The 17,561-nt window shown below is 35.3% G+C and overlaps 1 protein-coding gene across 1 annotated transcript; it reads left to right on the top strand.

Moving 5' to 3' along the window:
• The first annotated feature begins 389 nt into the window (after window positions 1-389).
• Window positions 390-17,458, top strand: LOC111992521 (dynamin-2A). Its single transcript, XM_024024393.2, has 22 exons — window positions 390-900; window positions 2,127-2,177; window positions 2,300-2,420; window positions 2,612-2,704; window positions 3,838-3,899; window positions 4,098-4,215; window positions 4,366-4,705; window positions 5,709-5,856; window positions 6,339-6,440; window positions 6,543-6,662; window positions 8,075-8,158; window positions 8,275-8,402; window positions 9,849-9,933; window positions 10,089-10,224; window positions 11,157-11,233; window positions 12,953-13,009; window positions 14,329-14,473; window positions 14,596-14,747; window positions 15,159-15,272; window positions 15,363-15,430; window positions 15,850-16,025; window positions 16,701-17,458. The coding sequence occupies exons 1-22, from the start codon at window positions 742-744 to the stop codon at window positions 16,937-16,939; spliced, it is 2,775 nt and encodes a 924-aa protein (XP_023880161.1). The 5' UTR covers window positions 390-741; the 3' UTR covers window positions 16,940-17,458.
• The last annotated feature ends 103 nt before the right edge of the window (window positions 17,459-17,561 follow it).

Below are 17,561 nucleotides of genomic sequence, written 5' to 3'. Positions count from 1 at the left end.
AGGTAGCGTTTGGATAGCTGATGCGTTTCAGCGTTTTGCGTTTTGCACTTTTTTTTTTGACCAGTGCCTTTTGCACTGTTCATGTCGAGTAACCGGAAATTATTTTTTTATTGTTTTTCGTTTTCAGTAAAATAAGCAGTATCCAAACGTAGCCTTAATGTGGACAAAAAGTACAACAGTATGGTTTAGAGATGATTTTTATTTTATATTTTATATACCCCATTTTTTATGATATGAAACTTCAAAGTTCAAAATTATTTTTTTGGATCAAAAAAATATTTTTGTAAAAGAAAAAAAATAAAAAAGAGAGGAAAAGGACACACAACGAGGAGAGAGAGAGAGTTTGAAATTGAAATTGAAATTTAATTTTAGTAACTTCTCTCTCTTGCTCCCTTGTGAGAGTTTGGTTCAAAGAGAGTTCCTGTTCCATCACCCCACAAACCAGTCACAACTCTCACATGTCACAACCAACCCAACCACAACAGCAACAACAGAAGCAAAACCATCTCTCTCTCTCTCTCTCTCTCTCTCTCTCACATTTCATTTCCCAAACTTTCCATTTTGAATCTCATCATCAAACCCTAATTCCCCCCCCCCCAAAAACTTCGATCCCAATTTTCTCATTTCAATCTCTCTCTCTCTGAAAATTTTCAATTCCAAATTTCATTCACTGTCTCCGAATCTCCGATCTCTCTCTCTCTCTCTGAATTTGTATTGCTTTGAAAAAATCAGCCTGAGAAAATGGAGGCCATCGAAGAATTGGCTCAGCTCTCCGACTCCATGCGCCAAGCCTCTGCTCTCCTCGCCGACGAAGATGTCGATGAATCCTCATCCTCATCGTCTTCATCCTCATCCAAACGCCCTTCCTCCTTCCTCAACGTCGTCGTTCTCGGCAATGTCGTATGTACCTTCCTCTCTCTCTCTCTCTCTAACTACATATAGGTTTTGCGTATATAAGGTTATATGTGTTTGTGATGTGAGGAATGGTCCGAATGGATCCCTGGATCCAACGGCCTTCTAAACCAAACTAGTTGGGGAAATCTTAGAGTGAGAGTCTAAGAATTCTCGTAAAAAGCGTACATGGATTGTGAATTTTGTAGTGTGTGTGTGTGTGTGTGAGGGGAATGGATCTTTGTGATCCAGTGGCTTTCTGAAGCTTTATGTGTGTGTGTGTGCGCGCCTGCGCGCCCATGTTTGTTGTAAGCTAGTAGAGATTGCGATATGGTAATGTTTTGGAATCTTTATTGTGAGAGTAAAGATTTCAAAATGTAAAATGGATTTTTGTACAACCAACATTAAATTTGTAATATCATTAGCTCGGTTTTTAGTTTTGTTTTTGAGAGAATGATTATATTGGTGAGGGAGGAGCAGAAAGGTTAAAAAGGGAGGCCGAAAACGATATTGGTCAAAGTTGTAAGGAAAGACATAGTTGTAAGAAAGGTGAATGATGACACGATCCTAGAGAGGGTTGGTGGTATAAAAAGATCTATGTAGCTAGTTGGGATTTATGCTTATTTGGGTCGAGTTTGTTTCTGAGAGGAGCCTAACTTGGTAAGTTCATGCTTAAACTGAAACTTCACGATGTTTAGGTTTGTTACTTATACACAGCGAAGGCTAGTTCTAATCCTAGTTCTCTATATCTCGGACTAAAGCAGCTAAATACAGCCAGTAGCGAGCTTTTGCTCTTGTTGATTAATCTATCCCATCCTTTCCTTATCTGTCATAAACAGACTTATGCACTAACTTGTTCCTCCTTAACTCGGCCTTCCTTTATTTTCTCCATAATTAGATAGGGCGAGATTTTATATAAATCTCTTCTGGAAGCTAGATAACCAATGCCTTAAAAAGATGCTCCAAATATGTCAATTGTCTTTGGGCCAAATGGCATATTCGCTCTTCATAAATAACATGTGTAGGGTGAAGTTACATGTTCTATCTTGTATGGGTGCATGAGTCTAGAGGCATGGGACTTGTAACTTATCGGGAGAAAGAAAAAAAATGACGGAGAAAGTATTGCAGCATGTGATTTTTTATTTTTGTTATTTTTATTATTATTTTTTATACCCTTTTGAAAGTCATTACTTTTGGAATTTTAATATATGCTTTCCTGTGGACACAATGGTCAGGGTGCTGGTAAATCTGCAGTTTTGAACAGTTTAATAGGACATCCTGTTTTGGTAAGTCGTATTTGGTTTGAGTGGCATGACAATTTTCATCTTTATTTGATGGACTTCTACTAATGTGAGTATTTTTTTTTATCCTCATTATTGGTTTATTTGCTGTAACATATGATCAACAGCCAACTGGTGAAAATGGTGCTACTAGGGCTCCCATAAGCATCGATTTAAACAGGGATAGCTCTTTAAGCAGCAAATCAATCGTCTTGCAGATTGACAATAAATCTCAACAGGTTTCTGCAAGTAAGGTCTTTCAATAAATTGCTACTTTGTTGTTTGTCTGTTGTTATGTGTTTTGGACGCATTTGTTATGTTGTAAATGTGTGTCAATGGTACTGTTTTTATGTTTCATATTTATGACCTTAGAAGAGAGTCATGGATTGGTCTTGTGCTGCCTCTGATAATTTTCAGTTTTTCAATTTGATGGATTGTAGGTGCTATTCGGCATTCTCTACAGGATAGGCTAAGCAAGAGTTCATCGGGCAGGAGTCGTGATGAAATATACCTGAAACTTCGTACTAGTACAGGTTGGTCCTTGCTTTTATTATGATATTGTCCCCCCCTCCTCCACCACCACCACCCCCCCCCCCCCCCCCCCCACCCCCCCCCCCCCCCCCCCCAAACACACACACCCCCTCTTCCCTTGATACTGTAATTTGTGGGAACCTACTACTAGAAGTCAGAACTAAAAGAGAAACATGGAATAACTTTAATAAAGTTTGACATCACTTTGAACAACTTTTTATTTATTTACAACTTCATTAGCTTTATCGTACAACTATAAAGCATAGAAAGGAAATATTTGTCCTTTAGTCAAAACAGTTAGGACAGATCTAAACGATTAAAGTTTTTTGGTCAAAACAGAAGCTTTGAACATCCTGGGACCGCTCAAACCTCAATACCAACATTTATACTCTTGGTAAAATAACTGTAGTTGCAATGAGATTGTTAAGATGGACAAATGGAAAAACATAGAAGGATTGGATTCGAAATAAGGAAATTCGCTTAAAGATAGGGGTGACCTCTATTGACGATTAGAGTTGGTTGAGATGGTTTTTCATTTTTAGAGGAGAGTGGTTAGTGCATTAGTGAAAAAGAGTGAGTTATTTAAGTTGAGGGAACAAAAAAGATAGAGAAAAACCAAAAATAATATTAATAGAAGTAGTAAATAAATTTATGTTAATTAAGGAAGTAATAGAGACTAACTTCGGATAGAATAGAACGATCTCCTGACTCATGTATTGAGGATCTCTTGTTGACCCCAAAAATTTTGGGACTGAGGCTTGGTTTGTTGTTGTTGTTTTTGTTGTTATGAGTGTGCCACTAGCGTAATTGTTTTTTGAATCTGGTTGAATTGTTGACTGCTCTTTGTCGCATTGAGTGAGATATTGTGACCACTCTTCACTCTTGGTTAGAACCAGAGTATTCCTTCGTTGAAGCGCATAGCTCATTTAGGATGAATGCTGGTTGTTTGTGTACACACACACGTGTACATCCTATGCATATGTAACACATTTATATCTATAGATAAGCATGTAGTATGTACTTACATATATCTGACTGTGACTCTTTATGTATGTGTATGTGGGTACTTATGCGTGCAAATGTACTTGTATCACAACACATTGCATTCTTTAATAAGTTTCTTTTATATGCTCAGCTCCACCATTGAAATTGATTGACTTACCGGGATTGGATCAACGAATTATGGATGATTCAATGGTGAGTGGCTGTAAGTGGTCTTCTCTTTTGTTTCGAATTTAGTAGAAGGTATTTTTTTTGGGTCCTTGCTAATTCTTCTTGGAGTAGATTGAACACGGTATAGTTGTTTTTAATAATGCTTCTGATGAATATTCAATTTTTAAGTTTCTCTTGGAACTTCATTTAAATAATTATTTCTTTTCTACTTATTTTATTCAGATCAGCGAATATGTTGAACACAATGATGCTATTTTGCTAGTTGTAATTCCTGCAACTCAGGCGCCAGAAATTTCATCATCTCGAGCCCTCAAAATAGTGAAGGAATTTGATGCAGAAAGTGGGTTTTTCATTGTTAACCTTGCATTTTCTAATTTCTTTAAAAAGCATTCTTCATTTATTTCAAGTTTGTTATCTTCTGCACATCCTTTTTTAATGATATTTTATTAGTTTTTATTTTTATCCCCTTTTATTTTTGGGTTGACTGTAGGCACTAGAACGGTTGGCATTATTAGTAAAATTGATCAAGCAGCTTCAGAACCGAAAGCACTTGCAGCTGTTCAGGCTCTCCTACTGAATCAGGGACCACCGAAGACATCTGATATCCCTTGGGTTGCTTTAATTGGTCAATCTGTTTCTATAGCTTCAGCACAGTCTGGTGCTGGTTCTGAGAATTCTTTAGAAACTGCTTGGCGAGCTGAGAGTGAAAGTTTAAAATCTATTTTGACTGGAGCTCCTCAAAGCAAGCTGGGTAGAGTAGCTTTGGTGGAGGCCCTTGCTGGCCAGATTCGTAACCGTATGAAGCTCAGACTGCCAAATCTTCTTTCTGGGTAAGTTTTTCCCCTTCATCTGCTCTTGATCTTCTGTCCATGAAGTTAAAGTTCAGTTAAGATAGAAGTTTGTCATAACTGTTCTCTGTTCTTTTTTTTCATTGCTGCATACAATTTTGTAGTTAAGTTTATTTTTCTTATTGATACTTTTCCTTTTCTGGAAATGAATAGATTATTTTGAATAACTATTAATAATTGCTAGATTGGGGCGAGGATTGTTCAGTACTTTAGTTTATTATAGTTGTGCTGCTTTTGCTAAAATCTGTTACATTGATAAAGTATGTCTACTTTGTTTTTGTTTCCTTTTGCTTTTGTTTCTCTGGGAAGACTGTCTTCGAAGAATAGTGGTGAGAATTTTATGGATGATCTTTGTGGTAAATAACATTCTATTAATGTCATCCAGCATGTCCAGACTAGTACCGTTGTGCTGGTTTGAAGTCCATGCTATTGCATATATTGTTACAATATGCAGAGGACCAGATTGAAGTTGGGTTTCAATTATGATTTGTAGATAGTTGTCTGTTTTCATTAGCTCATATGTTACTAAATGCAAGCTGAACTAGGATTTATTACTTATTTATTTATCATCATCATTTACAAGGGGCAAGCTAGCCTAGTTGAGAGGTGAGTTATCAAATTTGAAGTTCTTTCCTGCTTCTCAGAGTCTTTTCTCAGATACTTCCTAGATATTTGGGTCAGCAAGCTTAATGACAAAGCACATGGAATTATTTCTTTTTCTATGTACCCTTAATCCTTTTATGAGACAGGTCTGTTACGAAGAGCTAATTTTTGTTCTGTAGTTGCATAGTTACACTGCCACTTTCTCTTCCTTTTTAAAGTTTGGTGGGTCTGGATCATTCTCATTCTAAAACCAATCTAGTTAAAAAGCTTATGAATGGGTGTACTTAGGTGGGGTCTTATTGTCTATAGTTTTTATTTGTAACTGGAGTTTTGGAACCTTCATTACTTTATTGATACTTTCATCCTTTTGACAATACTGCAGTCTTCAGGGGAAGTCTCAATTTGTTCAGGATGAATTAGTAAGACTTGGTGAGCAAATGGTTAATAGTGCTGAAGGTACAAGAGCTATAGCCTTGCAACTGTGCCGTGAATTTGAGGACAAATTTCTCCTACATATCACAGGTGGTGAGGTCAGTAGTTTCTTTCAAATATAGCTCTTTATAATCTTATGTCAGTAATGCAAAATATTTGCCAAATGACACATAAGGAAGAATGTATATATCTCCAACTGGTTGTCATGCCAAAGGCCTAGTATATGTGTCTAAAATTGAGAAAAATGCATCCTCCTTGTTAGATATTTTTACAGCCTAATAAGAGTGCCTGCTCAAATATCAAAGTGCTATTCAAGTTAACGTAGGTTTCCATTTGACTTCCTATATGCCTAACAGTAATCCTGGCATTGCATTATTTTAATTGGTACAAATCTGTTATCCTGATTCCTACTGTGCATAGGGATGGTTGTTTGATTTGTTGTTTTTCTGCCATTTCTTTGTAGTTATGATCTTGAAATTTTGATGTTCAATTTTACAAATACACTGCCACTGATGTGTACTGTTGCAAGAATTGTGTCCTACCACAAATACTTAGTTCTGTTCACAAATTTTCTTTGCAGGGTAGTGGTTGGAAAGTTGTTGCTAGTTTTGAGGGAAATTTTCCTAACAGGATCAAGCAGCTCCCCTTGGACAGGCATTTTGACATAAACAATGTCAAAAGGGTAGAGTCTCTTTTTCTTATTTCATCTTCCTTTTGTTCTGTTTTTGACTTGTAATGTTTTCAGGTGCTTTGCTTTTGATATGGAACTTTTCAATTTTATTAGATTGTCCTAGAAGCAGATGGTTATCAACCTTATCTTATATCTCCAGAGAAAGGTTTGAGGTCGTTAATAAAAGGCGTCCTAGAACTGGCAAAGGAACCATCTCGTTTATGTGTCGATGAGGTACTCTGATGTACTGTGGGGTTTATTCTTGTTTCTACTCTATCCCTAGCTGTATTCTTCCTGTATACTTGGGTGACTCCTTTTTATGATGTGGACAATATTTACATACTTATAAAAAAAAATAAAGGTTTTGTTAATGTATGCAAATGTTAGGCTTATGTTTGTGGTCTATCATTTTTTTTTAGGCATGTAACTCAGTCTTTGGTTCAAAGGAAGCTCTATTTGGTAGTGATTTTTAATTAAAATTTAACAGGAAATACAAGGGCTTGCAGATATGTAAAAGTGTCTATATTCACTAAGAGCATGTGATTATGGCATGTGTAGATGTTATTAAATTTTTATTTGGTATAACAAGAAGGGCCTACCTTGAATTTATATCAATTTGTGTTTATTTCATTAAATGGCCTATGGCTTTTTTATTTTTATTTTTATTCCTTGGGTGCAATTCAAACCAAAAGAAAAATACACTAAAAACATACAAATTTGGGAACCACCATCTGGTTGCATTGGGGTCTGCTTTGATTCCATTTTGTCACACCCTAACTCATAATTGGCAAGAAATTTTCCTCTTTGGGAGTGACACATAGCCTTATTCCTCAAGTTCTTAAAAGGACTCTTACCAATTAGAGTCCAAGGCCTCTGTATAAGGCGCTGGTTCCCCCCTTACTTAGGCAATGTGCGACTTAGTTAAGATTTGGTTGTCCCTCATCTCACGCCACTTAAGAGGTATTTTTGGACTTTTGTGTCCTCTCAGGAATCTTACTCAATTATGCTTGATGTAGAGTGTCTCTTTATGAACGAAATAGTGAAGAGAATGCACTGTATAATTGATCATTAGACACTAGCTAAACTAGCTAGAAGAGAAAGAGGTTTTTTGTTTTGTTTTGTTTTTTATTTTTTTATTTTTTAACAGAGAGAGCATTCCATAAGTTGCTAACTTGTAATGAGATTGTTCATTTCCCAAAAACGTCATCTTTTGATTTTTGTTTTCCTCCAATGCTCATCAGGGAACATTTTCTGAGGGAGAAGGGTACTAAAGGTAGAGGAAGACCAAAATCCCAAAAATAACAATAATAGAAGTAATAAAAAAGGACATGTAAATTATGGAAGTAATAGAAACTATGACTTTATATAGAATAGAATGGAAGAAAAGAGTACATGTTGCTAGAAAATAACATTTCGTTTTTGTTTTTGTTTGCTATTATCAAGCATAAATGTTGTGCATTTGCTTTAAGCATGCTGTGCATGGATTTTAGTTCTACTTCCTATATATATATATATCTTTTTTTTTTTCCATTTTAATTGGTATTTTTATAGTAATTATAATACATTTTTTTTGGGTGCAAGGTAGACATTCTATTTATATTTCAGTTTTACTATGTAATCTAATTTGTGGGTGACTACTAAAATAGGTGCATCGAGTACTTGTGGAAATAGTTTCTGCTGCTGCAAGTGCGACGCCTGGGCTTGGAAGATATCCTCCTTTTAAGAGAGAGGTAATAATTTCTTACAGCTGTTTGCATATACTTTTTGAGTACTTAGAAAAAAAACAGAAGCTTTTTGTGTAGCTACATCAATGGATGTTTCATCTTTTGTGAAATTTAAAAATCAGGTTGTGGCAGTTGCAAGTGCTGCACTTGACGAGTTTAAGAATGAGGCAAAAAAAATGGTGATAGCACTAGTGGATATGGAGCGTGCTTTTGTTCCACCTCAGCACTTCATCCGTCTGGTTCAAAGGCGGTATGGTCAATGAGAAATCCTTTTATTTTATTTTAACAAGTCAAGAAATCCTTATTGATATGAGGAGAAACCTTAAAAATACAGGAAGTGGATCAAGATAATTCTAAAAGGTTACAATTTTTTTGTTAAATAACATTATTAAAAAAGAATACCAATTACACAGAGGGTATACTGTGTGAACAACACAATCAAGCTCTTAAATTACAATAACCAATCAGATCTAAGAGGGGAGTAAAAGAAAAAAGCCCAAAAAAACACTGCCTAGGACAGATCTATTCTTCAACACCACTCAAGATACAGCAAATGTTGAAAATGCTAATGGCCAAATATCTCTTATCACTGAGCAATGTAGTAGAAGATGATCAATCAATTCCCCCAATACATTTGCAAATACAACGCCAATCAACAATCACTATGTTCTGCTTTGGAAGATTATCCACAGCTAGAATCTGTTCTAAAGCTGCTGTCCATTATAGAAAAGCAACCTTCTGAGGCACCTTAGCAGTCCAAATACTCTTCCAAGGAGACTTTACTCGTAGATCCTCTCAAGCATCATAAAGCAGTTGAACTTTAAAATTTTCAGATTGTATTAATCTCCAAGACATTTGATCTGCACCTTCACTCAAAGGAAAATGAGAATATAGCATATCAAAAAGCCCACATTTTCCAATTCCAATTTGGGAAAGCACGAGTTGTCCAAATTTGATCCCTATTGATTCCAAACCTCCACAGCCATTTCTAGAAAACTTAATGGCTTGATAAAAAATGACAATTTGTTGGTAGACTAGTTCATGTACTCTTGATATGGGCAATCCTTCCTCTTTATAAATACAACTTAACTATGCCATTTACTGGAGTATGGGGTTGGGTGACATGGCACATTTTTTATAAGGAAGAAATTTTATTGTTAGTGATGTAAAGAACCTTGTAAGTAGATGGGAAATGTAGCCATCCAATCATGCATAGAGCGTTAGAATATCAACTTAAGTTCCAAAGGTGATCGTTCATTCCCTTCAGCTTGTGGTGTAATTGGATGTTTGATGACGTCATGGTAGTGGGTTATGGTGGTTGAGAGGCTAACTCACATGGAATTTTTTGCTGACTGGTATATATTTAATTTTAGAAAGGTGCCACATCATCAAAAATTGACTCATCAACAAATTCCATCACTTAAATAGATGACATAAGGAAAAAGATTAAAATGAATCTTTTTGAAAAATACAGTTACCAACTTCACACAATTTTTCGGGGATGAACAGAGATTTGAGTGATTTTTATTGATGAAAGATATACTGGAACGAACAGATTATTAATGCACATGTCATTGCTGTAGTATAATTGCTAATTAGTGTACTTCAAAGTTCAAAGAGTTCCTCTGTTTTATATTTGGGCTTCTGTGTTGTTTGGCATTATGTCATCTGATGCATTGGTATCTAACTTGACCAGAATGGATAGGCAACGCCGTGAAGAAGAGCTGAAAAACCGACCTTCCAAAAGGGCACCCGATGCAGAGCAGTCAATTTTGAATAGGGTATGGGCTTATTGACTTTGTTTATAATAAATTGGAGGCTTATAAGTTATGATATTTCACATAAGTTCTTTGATGGTTTTATATCCATCAAATGCATGATGAAATTTCCTTTTGTTTGGATTTATGGATTATGTCTTCTTGGTTTCCATGGATAGGCCACCAGTCCTCAAACAGGGGAACAAACTGGTGGAAGCTTAAAATCAATGAAAGAGAAATCTGGTCAGCAAGAGAAGGATGTACAACAGGGTTCAGCCTTGAAGACTGCTGGGCCTGCTGGTGAGATAATAGCAGGTATGAGTATAATCAGTATGAAAAATGTAACTTTTGATCTAAAAAGTTTTTCATTTTCTTAAAAATATGTTAAATTATACATAAATAGTTGTCAAGCGTTGACATCAGTGACTCTCAGAAACTTCCAACTACTGCACCAGCATGAACATAGATCATTGATGACCGAAAAACCCACAAACTCACTGCCATTCAAATCATAAACCACTTTGACTGTTGAAACTGCCGTGAACCTTCACAAATCTAAAAGAAATCTCCAGGCAATGCTGATAAACTAGGAGTGATATTCAGAGTATCAAGAAGCAACAAACACAGCAACCAAGGAAATGGTTTTATTGTTCCATTACCAAATGTTGACGGTGACAATGGTGATGAAGACAGAAGTCCTTTGCAATGTCTTCATACCCCTACCAACACCAGACAAATCAACAAACGTTTTAACCCAAATCAACCACAGAGCAGTCTGAAGAAAAAGGGACAATAAATGGAAAAGAAAGAAATGAAAGAGAAAATGAGAAGGAGACAGAAATGAGAACCAGAGGCAAGGGAACAATTCAAATCACTTGTTCTGATACCACTACCGGTTAATAAATTTGAGAAGAGAAGAAAATAACAGAAAATATGAATAGGAACTTTTTTTCTATATCGCACCCTCACCCAATCGATCTTCCATTATTTAGGAGCATTTACAAATATGACAGAATAGTATGTTACTGACAAGTGGTAGGGACACCTCACCAATGGTATCTTTTAGAATAATACAACAGAGTATTCTCTCTAACACGCTTAATTTGTTGCACATGTTGATTCCAAGGATGTAGGACTAAGGAATTTTAATTTATTAGTTTCTTCTAAGGCCTAAGGGTTTACCCTTCAACCTTCTCTTGATTATGGAGATCCTGTTCTTGTAATTGATACTTGCTCTGTATTTTCAGGATTTTTATTGAAGAAAAGTGCCAAAACAAATGGGTGGAGTAGACGGTGGTTTGTTTTTAATGAGAAAACTGGAAAGGTTAGTGGTCTAATCTGTTTGGTTTATTACCTTGCTTAATATTGCATGCATATTTTGCAATTTTTTGTCCTGTTTCTTATGTAATCTTTGATTTTCCCATGCTTATTTTATCCTTATTCATGTATATTAACAAAAACCTTACAGTAAATCTCTATGGCATGGTATGATTAGAATTGTTTTTAATACTGACAAAAGAAAAGCATGTGGATAGATTGTCTCATGTTTATTTGTTCCTTTAAGATGCTTGACAAAGGTGCACATAGACATGGTTTGAAGCTGAAGGTAAAACAAGGCTCATCTATTTCTATTCAAACTCTTAGGCACCTTTAATGAAGAACACTTGTGATATCCTTGTATTTATTAATAAAAATTTAAGATCAAATTTGTAAGGAATGGTGTAATTAGAATTGTATTTAATTCTGACAACCGAAGAATAGATTGTCTCCTTGATGCAGGAAGTGCAACAAAATATTGTTTTAATTAGTTTTATTTAATTGTGGAAGCCAATTGTATTTCAATTTGGAGTCTTAGTAGTCAATAGTTGGGATTCCTCAAATCAACAAGAATTAGGTTTTCTTAAGTCAACTAGAATTAGGAGTAAGCCTTAGTCTATATAAGTACATTATTGTACTCCTATGGAGAAAGTTTACAATTTGATTGATTAATGAAAGTTTTCTAGGAATTTTCTAATGTTCTTTTTGCAACTCCAAGCCAAGTCCTAGGTATTGACTCCTAGGTTTGTTCTCTCTTACTTGATGCTAATTCCAAGCAAGCCTAGGTGCTGACTCTTGGGTTATCTATCCCCTACTCTTATGTTTATTAATTATTTTGTTGCATCCTTTTGCCAAGAGCCTTGTAGCTCAACTGGTTGGCACCTCTTGGTGTTGCATCCTTTTGGTTTTTTCATGTGACACTCATGTTCATGGGTTTCTTTTAAAAAACTTATCCAAAGTGCACATAGACAATGTTTGAGGCCTAAGGAAAAATAAGGCTCTCATATTGCCACTCAAAGCTTGGGCACCTTCAATGAGGCATTCTTTATGCACACTGGGATGCATGTTTTTGCAAAAGGTCGAGGTGCAAATATTTGCACACATTTTTGTTTTCTGTTGACTAATACTTGTATAACTCTGTTGTAACCATATTGGTTGTTGTTAACTATTTCATTATGACATGCATTATTTTTATTTAATCAATTTTATGATGATTGTTGTTAGACGTTATAGAATTAATGTAAATGAAATGAATCCTAAACCCTGATTTTCTTTCTACTAACCCTAGCTCTACTCTGCATTATGCTGTTCACATAGTTTTAATTTTCAAATGTCTGAATTGTTGGATTTTTTAGTTCATTTTAAATCTGAACACATTAGAGAGCAAGGCGCTTGAGTGATTTAAATTGATTTCTTTTAGTTTGGAATATAAGTGTTTGGATTATTGCATTTGTTAGGTTAAACTGTTCCATCTCCTTCTGTCATTATTTAGTTTTATGCCTGCAAACTGCACTTCATTTAGCTCTGGCTTATGCCTTTGCGTTTTGTTAGGCTCTGAAAGACCTTAGTGCTTAGGCACACTTTTAGACTTCAATTAAAAATGTGTCATCTCCCTTATTAGGACTCTGAATTCAATTGTTCTTATCTCTATCATTTCCATTGTTTTGTAATATGGAGAAATTTTTTTAGTTGATGTAATATGTTTTAATTTAGCTTTATATTGCAGCTTGGATACACTAAAAAACAAGAGGAAAGAGATTTTCGTGGAGTCATCACCTTGGAGGTATGAATTTCTTGGGATGCTTGCAGCAATGGATTCTGATGTTAGACAGCATATTCAAAGACTTTGTTTTACTGTTTACTTATCTTCTGGCTATTTCTTGACCCACCGCCATCCCCAAAGAAAGACGCAATATTTTTTTTAGAAATTTTTATCTTCTTTTAGTTTCCCTTTTTTGTTATATGATATTCTTGTTCTGAACATGTTGAGCCGAATATATCATATATTTGTGTAAATTTCTGGTTTTGCAAGTACATATTAATATAAAATTGGTGGTTTTCATTTACTTAAATGAGGTTATATTGCAGACTTGCAGTTCTGTGTGTCCATAGTTGGTTCTCGGTATTCTTTGCAAATCGGTAGTTGCATCTCTATTCCTGTTTTTGTAAATACTGTAGCAAGTACTGGTTCTATCAAGTTCATATATGGAAGTTCCATGGTTCTCAAGATTTATGCAACTATTTTAATGATCCACATAATTGTTAGATAGATCCCTGTTATTAGAAGAAAATGTGATAGGCAAAAAGAAAATTCCAGTCTACACTAAAATCAATATTTAAACATTACAACACCTCACATGCAAAAAGTGTATAATCTTGTTGCAAACCTGGGGGACGTGGTGTCTGATTTTTAATACCTGAAAAAAAAAAAAAGTATCTTTGACATGGATTGGAACAAAAAGTCCCAGTTATTTATTTATTTTTACAAATTAAACTACTTATCCTTTAAAAAATAAACTAGGTATATTAAAATGAGGTGGATTCAAATCAGAGTCATATCCAAGAACAACCTTCTTTGCTCCTCATGTCCATAATAAGAGAGTTATTTTCACTGAATTTTATTTTTCAACTTCAATGCCAATAGGGTAAATTTTCTATGAATTTAGTTTTTGATAAGTAAGAAGTTCTTAAAAAGCAGAACAAAGTACAAGTTAGTATACAAGATCTCCAAATGTTACAATCTAAGAACAAGGAGATCAATAAGATGAAGAAATGACAACCATTTGATCATGATTCATACGATCAACTTGTCTTAAGAGCATGGATTTAAGTGAATTTAAATATAGTTCAGCACTTTTGAAGTTGCGATTCTTCTGTTCTCTCAATTTCTTACTATTTATAATATAAATATAGCTTGAATTGGATCCTATGAAAGTCGTTAATTTTCCCACTATTAACTCATATTCAATGAATTTTCAGTTATTTGACTTTCACTCACTTCTTCCCCAACTATGAGTTTGAACTTGATGAGCATATTGGTGTCATTTGGCATGCATTGCACTTTAATGCCTTTGTCTCTGAATATTTCAATGAATCACTCAGGAATGCAATATAGAGGAAATTTCTGATGAAGAGGAAGCACCTTCAAAAGGTTCCAAGAACAAAAAAGCCAATGGACCTGTTTCTAAAGTACCTAGTCTTGTTTTCAAGTTAACTAGCAAGATTCCATATAAGACTGTTTTGAAAGGTAGTAATATTTTTCTTTAAATTGCTTCCTAGTATTGTTTGCAGAAAAATTCTATTTTTAAAAATTCCTCTCCAATGAAGTTGTGTGCCAATACATGCTTCAATTAATATGTATTTTTGCAGCTCACAGTGCCGTTGTGTTAAAGGCTGAGAGTGTTGCAGATAAGGTTGAGTGGTTAAATAGGTTAAGAAAAGTTGCTGGGCCTTATAAAGGAGGTGAAGCAAAGGGTGAATCTGGTTTTCCCATGCGGCATAGTTTTTCTGATGGTTCTCTTGTGAGTTACTGAACAATGTTGATTGTTTTTATCCAATATCATAGCATATTTGATCTTGGAGCTGTTTTAGTTTCTTGTAGTTTCCTTTAGATTTTCGGAGTCCATGAATTTGTTAGTTATGTGATACATTAGGGATTTGAAAATCAAAGAGGTCCTTGTTTTTTACTTCATTTAAAGAGTATCCATATTTAAGTTTGAACTCCCTTCAGCAATTTGTTCTCTTGACATGTTTTGAACATGGAAATCTGTAGTTTATATATATATATATATATTTCAGCCTCCTTGTGGAGTGAAAATAGTTCTTTAAATAATTTTTAACTTGTTTGTGGTCTTTCCTGGTTTTTCTTGCTGGCCAATAGAGCTTGTTTCGCATGTCTTTGAACATATGTCTGATGTGTTCACTTGTTTTAGGATTCAATGGTGAGGAAACCAGCTGATCCAGAGGAAGAGCTTCGATGGATGTCCCAAGAAGTACGCGGTTATGTTGAAGCTGTTCTTAACAGCCTTGCTGCGAATGTCCCAAAAGTCAGTTTTTTTTTCTGTGCCGGTCATCCTTTCTGTAACTGTTTATCTATAGTTCTCTAATGTATGTCAGTAACTGTTCTGGCTGAGCAGGCAGTTGTTCTTTGCCAAGTAGAGAAAGCCAAGGAAGACATGCTTAATCAGTTATACAGTTCTATCAGGTTAGCAACATATCAATCTCTTTGGTGACATACTGATGATACTGTTTCTCATGTATGGATGCATAATATTTTTTCCCAATTCTGTTATGAAAGTGTTCTAATTTTTAATAGTATATATTTCTGATGTTTGTTCCTTTACGTGTGAAGATTTATACAAAATTTCAACGGAAGAGAAAAATTCTTAATTGTAATAAAAATTCTTATATGTGCTTCCTTTCATGTTTTTAAATGCATTTCTGGTTGGATGTGTCCTTGAGATATAATACGATATTATACTCTGCAATTGAAGTGTGAACATTTGCAACTTTAAGACATGCATATGTCATCCAAATACAACCTTTGGTTTCTTTCTTCCAATATGTTTCTTGTTAAATTGGTTCTTAATTATGAAATTTTTTTTATTACTCCTTGGTTGATAGTGCCCTAAGCACAGCAAGGATTGAAGAACTGATCCAGGAAGATCAGAATGTGAAGCATAGGAGGGAGCGAATCCAGAGGCAGTCCTCTCTTCTTTCAAAACTCACCAGGCAACTTAGCATTCATGACAATCGAGCAGCTGCTGCCTCTAGTTGGTCCAATGGTGGGGGTGGAGCAGGTAAATATAATTGCATTTGTTGCAGACTGCCATTTTTACTGTGTTTTGGGTATCTCAATTGGACAGATAATAATGCATGCAGAATAAAAAACTTGCTTTCCACGTTTGTGAAGTAATACAAAATTCTTATTCCATTTTGTTACCATTGTGTTTCCCCTTGTTACTCATCTAAATGTGGCCAGCTGATCTTTAACTTGTTGAATGAATTTAAAATTATTGGTACATTCTATTATTGAGTTGAACTTCTTCGAGAGATTTCTGCAAGTTGTTCACACTAGTTGCAGAATCATCTCTCGTTTTGTATATCATCAATGTTGAATCATGACTGTGATTTTAAGGAAATGAATTTAATTAAAAACTGATGGATGTTATAGATGATGATTTTGAACTTGAAAATGTGTTCTTCAACCGTATGGAGTATGGGCAAAGAGGGTGAAAATGTTAAATTCAATGTGATCTTAGAGATTTGATTTTTGGGACATTTCCTTATTTAGACCTTCCCATTGGAAATGCACTCTCCCAATATGATATCCGTAGTGAGTGCAAAATGTTTTATCAGAAATTTCAACATTTTGATTTAGAAGAATTACTTTTTACTAAGATTTTAAATTGTTAGTTTCTCTATTAGTTCTCATTTTATTACTAGGCACTGATTTCTGACAATTCATTGTACAGAGAACAGCCCAAGAACCACTGCACCCCCAACAGGTGATGACTGGAGATCAGCATTTGATGCTGCTGCAAATGGATCTGTTGACTCATATGATGACTCATCTAGGTTCAGCAGGGGTCACAGTCGACTGTACAGTGATCCAGCTCAGAACGGTGATTCAAACTCAAGCTCCTCAAACTCCAGCAGTCGCCGCACACCTAATCGGTTTCCGCCTGCCCCGCCACAGTCAGGTTATAAATAACAATCTATTCAGTTGGTGTGTGTTGCTGCTGCTCAGATTGAGCTTTTGCCAAGCTCACATTAAGTTAGGGTGGTTTTGTAGAAGTGGAATAGGTTTGTAGATAAATCTTGCTATTACATCTGTGATTTTTGCGGTGTATTTTCTCTATGCTAAGTAAAATTTTCTTTCTCCCATATGGGTGGACAGACGAGGGGAAAGAGGGGAAGGGAGAGAGAGAAGGGGGGAGGGGGAGGAGGCACGGAGTGTCTCTCTAACATTTGGTGGGCCCCACAAACCCGTGGGATCCATACGTTGTGAGAGAGTTGCTTCATGAGACGGTTGGTCTCATAAGAAAATTTTTAATGAGGGTGGGGTACCCTTATCCCTTTTTCACCCTCAGATGCTACAATTGTAATTGGTTGTACTGAATCTGATTAAATTTGTAAAATTTTATATAGCAGGTATGGTATCTGTGGTTAGATACAATCTGCCTCAATTTCTCTCCCTAGAAATGATGAAATATTGTGTTTTCTTGTAAAATTTGACGTTGTTTAGACATATTTAAATGCCATTTTTTGTTGGCACGCTCCAATTGAGTGAACCATAGAGCTTAACTTTTGGCCTTAAAAATAAAACAAGGTAT

This window comes from Quercus suber, unplaced genomic scaffold (genome assembly GCF_002906115.3).
Source record: "Quercus suber isolate HL8 unplaced genomic scaffold, Cork oak 2.0 scaffold_891, whole genome shotgun sequence".
Classification (NCBI taxonomy): Eukaryota; Viridiplantae; Streptophyta; class Magnoliopsida; order Fagales; family Fagaceae; genus Quercus; species Quercus suber.
Note: the sequence above shows the minus strand (reverse complement) of the source record. Positions and strands in the feature narration are given on the sequence as shown.